The sequence below is a fragment of the Penaeus vannamei genome, chromosome 16, assembly GCF_042767895.1.
Source record: "Penaeus vannamei isolate JL-2024 chromosome 16, ASM4276789v1, whole genome shotgun sequence".
Lineage (NCBI taxonomy): Eukaryota > Metazoa > Arthropoda > Malacostraca > Decapoda > Penaeidae > Penaeus > Penaeus vannamei.
In genome coordinates, this window is record NC_091564.1 from 21,664,307 (window position 1) to 21,669,306 (window position 5,000).

Sequence of the window (5,000 nt, forward strand, 5' to 3'; positions counted from 1 at the left end):
GAGCATCAGGGACTTGATGCCTGATAGGACTAGGTTCTTGGTGACTTCCGCTCCCATCCCACACACACCTGCCACCAACACACGTGATGATCGCAACCTGAGGTTAACAGAAGTATTTAGGAAGGAAATTATTTGTGTGTGTGTGTGTGTGTGTGTGGAGCAGGGCAGGTTATTTTTTCTAAAGCAGTGAAAACAGTATATGAACTATCCAAAATATGGCACCTATTGTGCTAATATGAAGACAATACAATGAATATACTTAAAATTATTCTTTCATATATTTCAGTTTTCCTTCATTGCCCTTGTTCAAATATCTGATGTGCTTTCAATGCAATTAATACCATCAGAATTTGTTTAATATTTTGGATATGTATGTCATTAGAGAAGAAATAGTAATAGCATGACAAGCAAACCCATATGATTATATAAATGAAAGTAAAAAAGGCGAAGCAAGAAAATATGATTTTTTTATCTAAATCCACAAATATAATCGACAACAGCGTGTGCATTTGTTGGTGCATGTGGATACATTTGTATGTCGTCTATATTTAAACATCAATCATCATACACTATGCATATTGATGAGATGTGTGTCTCATCATGTGGGACACCCGTCGTAAGTGGGTTAAACAATACATTACAGAGCAAAAAGTGTAGTGAACCGTGCCAGCTATATTGCTCATGTGTCAAACTCACATGAGTGAAAAAAAAAAAAAAAACAATAACTAAAAGATGCAATCTCAAACAATCCATTTATTAAAAAGAGTGGCTGTATAATAGACACTAGGATATTGAAACTGATTCAATGTTTGTCAACATATACCTTAGGGATTACTTTACATATCAATTTGTGAAAAATGAAATCCCTGGCATAAGTGTTAAGACAATACATGACTCTTTTTGCTGAAATGTTTTGATTTATTGGTGTCACACTAATGGAGGGGGGGGGGGGAGTGGACCTAGGAAAACTGTTGTAATAGACAAATTGAAATTTGTTAAAAAGAAACACCACAGAGCGTGGGTAACTGACGGCCAGTTGGTATTTGGCGATTTGTGCCATGAAACAAATGAATACTTTGCAGTAGAGGTTGATAAACGTGACACAGACTACTGCAAATTATAAAAGAAAATATTGGCCAACAATCCATTATTGTTAGTGATTACTGGAATATGTATGACTGCCTTCAAGCCAAAGGCTTTACAAATCTAAAGGTAAATCATAAATACAACTTTGTTGATGCCAACAACAGTGCCCATATAAACACCGTAGAAAGTAACTGGTGGACACTAAAAGAAAAGGTGCCACAGTTCTGAAAGATTTTTTTTTAAAGGGTCCAAGGGCGGAGCCTCCAGTAGGCTTGCCCCCGATAGGGAAATACCCCAATGAGGTATCGTGACTATCAATTAAGATTGTTGGCTGAATATGTATTTCTGCTACACAATAGTGGTATATATCTGTTCTATACCTATAATCATCAAGGATTATTATATATCAAGCTTGAAAACAAAAAATACATATTTAGAAAGAATTACCTTGAATTTCAAACATAAAATTGTATATTCTATAGTTTCAAAAAGTAAATGTTATTTGTAATGCATTCCTCAGCATATCAGGGCATAACTATAACAAGGTTGTATATCTCTAGCAATACATTCAGACTATTTTCTTATATAAAGAATGCTAAAATTACAGTTTTGGACAAAAACATACAATTTAAGGTAAAGAGTACATGAACTAAATAGACTGATGGCTTCTTAGAATCTTTTCTTCTAAATGAAACTGTCTAAAATTGAGAAGAATAAAAAGGTTGTTTCATTAATAAAATATATAATCCTTATGCCAACAAATGCTACCTCAGGTGTTCTGGCATGATAGCGCTTGGCCTGGTTCCCTTCCTGTCTACGAGTTGTGAGAGCATCAAATACATGGAGGCCTCCAAGGGATGTGGTCTTAGCTTCAAGAATGGCCAAAAGGATGTTTAATCCTTCAAATAACAACCACTGTACAACATGTGCCCAAAAAATACAACTGTGCTTTACTTTCATACTTTTGAGATCTTTAAGACAACTTAAAGTATTTCCAAAAATTTAAATTGCATCAGATGCTCTGATCAGTGCACACCAGAAAAATAAATCGCCTACTGCCTTAATGATAGAGCAATGACACTGACTGTCAACTACACTAAATGAACATAAATCCATTTGTGATGGCTGCAGCAAAGGCAAACAAATTTCCACATGTATTTTGGTAAGAACAGATTTTGTGGACTTCTCTCTAATGATTCATCATCAAATACGGAACCAGTTCTAGCCGGCTGATCATGACAATATGAGTACCAATGGGTTCTTTTCACCCTTTACAACTTATATACGTAGTTTTGCTGCAGAAGCCCCACATAACCTAAAAATTTGCCATTCATAACAGAGGAGTGCATGAAGGTTTCTAGGGAAATTTTGGGGTAAATTTTAATATATATCCAAATTAGGCCATCAAATAAATAAAAGCTGTGATACTGCCCCCCCTAAACCCTGCCCTAGAATATAACGAATCCCCCTAGAATTTATGGCAGAAAGAGCATAGGACAACTACTGTGTCACCATGTTTGGGATTCTAGTTAATGTTACCTAGAGCAACACACAAAGATAGAGGGAAATGGATATTCCCATCTTATAGAGCATAAGAAATACTCATAAACAACAAAGGTACAGTTGCTGGGGCCTATTTTGGGTTCGCATATGCTTGTCTCTGGAGGGTGCCTCACTCTTGGCTCCCATAAGTATTGAGAATATATTCCCATCATGTTCTAAACCCAAAATCGTCTATTGCAGGGGGCTGCTCTCCCTGCAATTCCCCATCTCCACCATTGGATACAACAAGTTAGTGTATTATTTGTCCTAGGCTTTATCCTGCAGTGATTCCCTCCACTTCAATTATACGCTTGATTCTGCTGTATGTAGAGGATTGTGTGTGTTCCAGGACAGGGGTTGGAGCTGCCAGCCCCCTCTATTAGACACTAGAGGTTGTACAAAACTCATTTTCCTTTGCATGACACCTTGCATGTTGGTCATACACTCCATCCTGCTATGAATACATGAAGGATTCTTTGTATTCCAGGGGAGGGGTTAAGGAGTGGTAGCTCATAACAAGCTTGTATATACAGAAAATGTTTCTCCCAATTTTGCCCAGCCATTTCTCTGCTACCCTTTGCACCCTCTCCTATTAATGAGGCAAAGCTTGTGGAGTATGGGGGGGGGGGGTGTTATGGAGAGAGAGAGAGAGAGGAAAAAAGAAAGAAAGAAAAAAAAAATACATATATGGAGTAGTAGAAGGTGAGAGGAATTCATTGGTACTAGCATCAATGAGATCCAAGCTCTGAGGTTTCCTGGCCTTTACCACAGTGCAAAATCTGAAGACTTCAGCAATTGCCTAATGTGGTTCTATTTTGGAAATTAGTTTACCTTTTTTGGTTAATCTTTATGGTATGGACGCACTAAGTTAGGGCAAATTGAAGATGATATTCTTGTAGAGGAAAAAAGTAATAGTGGTTGGTACAAGAAATGATCTGAATGGTAACGCCACAAATAAAGGAAAAAGGTCACAGAAAGCGTTGCTCACAGCCCAAGTCCACTCAGTGCTCCAGCGGCTAATTCCACTTACTCGGTGTGGAAGATTAAGTTGCCCCACAGCTTGCACACTATCTTCTATCCTACTGCGCACCTATGTTACCACTACTTCATGACCAATCAGGAGGTGGCAGTTTAGCAGAGATTTTTAATTGCTCATGAAAGTTCAAGTATAATATTCCATATGCTATATCATAAAAATGTACAGAAATTATGGGGTAAAACAGGCTTAAATAAGAATAAAAGCGAACAGATATGTGCAAAACGAGCACTAAAAACACTAAAAATCGGCTAATGAAACTCTACGGACATGTCCGCCACCTTTGAAAGTTTACAAACCAACACGCCAGTTAAAAAAACTCTACGGGAATCCAACCCACATTTCGGCAAAATCTGCAGGATTTCACACCTTCCAGACCCAAAAAAACGTCCTAACCCATAACCCAACCTAACCTAACAATTTATGGTGCTGTGACTAGGCGTGCCCTTCGGGCACTGCCCGAGGGGAGGGTTGATGGGGGCAAGCCCCCCAACACCCCCCGGGACACATTCTCTTCACCTCGGTATGTACGTCAAGATAGAGCTACATCCATACTGTAAACAATAAACCAAATACCTATATACATCGAAAGCCCGAACTGTCAATTTTCCTTCGCTTCATTCGGTCGGGCTATTGTGGATCATAGATCGCTTCGTTTTTATCGCTTTTTTCGGGATTTGCGGTACTTGATGGCCTCAGAAATCGAACTGCGATAGTTATTAAGGTCTTTTTCTTCTTCGTTTCCACTATATACTCTTAAGAACAACCTAGAATCGATGTAAGACCAAAACCGAAACATTTCTCGTCGGTCTCCTGTCACCGGACTGCCCTGGGAATCGTCCTGTCAAACCTGGCGGCGGAAACGCAAAAATGCGCCTGCGCAGAAGGTGCTTCAGACCGATTTCCTTAAATCTGTCTAATAAATCTTGAAACATGAAAAAGAGGTATAACAACGTTAACAAAGGCCTTTGAAAACATATATGTGGAACTTCAGAGACTGATAATTAGCCAAATATCGTTTTGACAACGGCGTAGTAATACATGAACTACTTAACAGAGGGCAAGAATGAGTTGACTGGTCACAATTTTGTTTACATTCACCATGTCAACATGGCGAGGGACTTAGAAAAAGATGGGTCAGTCTTCTCTCTTCTCTACCGTGTAACTCCTTTATTTTCAATTTGAGCACCTTTTGCCATAGATGAAAAGTGTCTCAGCTTACGTCAAAGTAACCATTCCATATCATTACTTTACTGTAACCCTGATTGTTATCCGCGGTAATTTTACCAAAATGACAAACCTCCCAGTCCTTAAGCGCTAACAAGGGAAATGTCCA

General features: G+C 38.6%; 1 protein-coding gene across 1 annotated transcript in view; it reads right to left on the minus strand.

The window, feature by feature from the left end:
- Positions 1-5,000, minus strand: part of Aos1 (activator of SUMO 1) — a 22,646-nt gene that overhangs the window by 17,272 nt on the left and 374 nt on the right. Inside the window, exon 2 of the mRNA XM_070131309.1 lies at positions 1-97. This exon is cut by the window's left edge and continues 75 nt beyond it. Within this exon, the coding sequence (XP_069987410.1) occupies positions 1-97 (97 nt within the window). The remainder of the gene's footprint in view (positions 98-5,000) is intronic.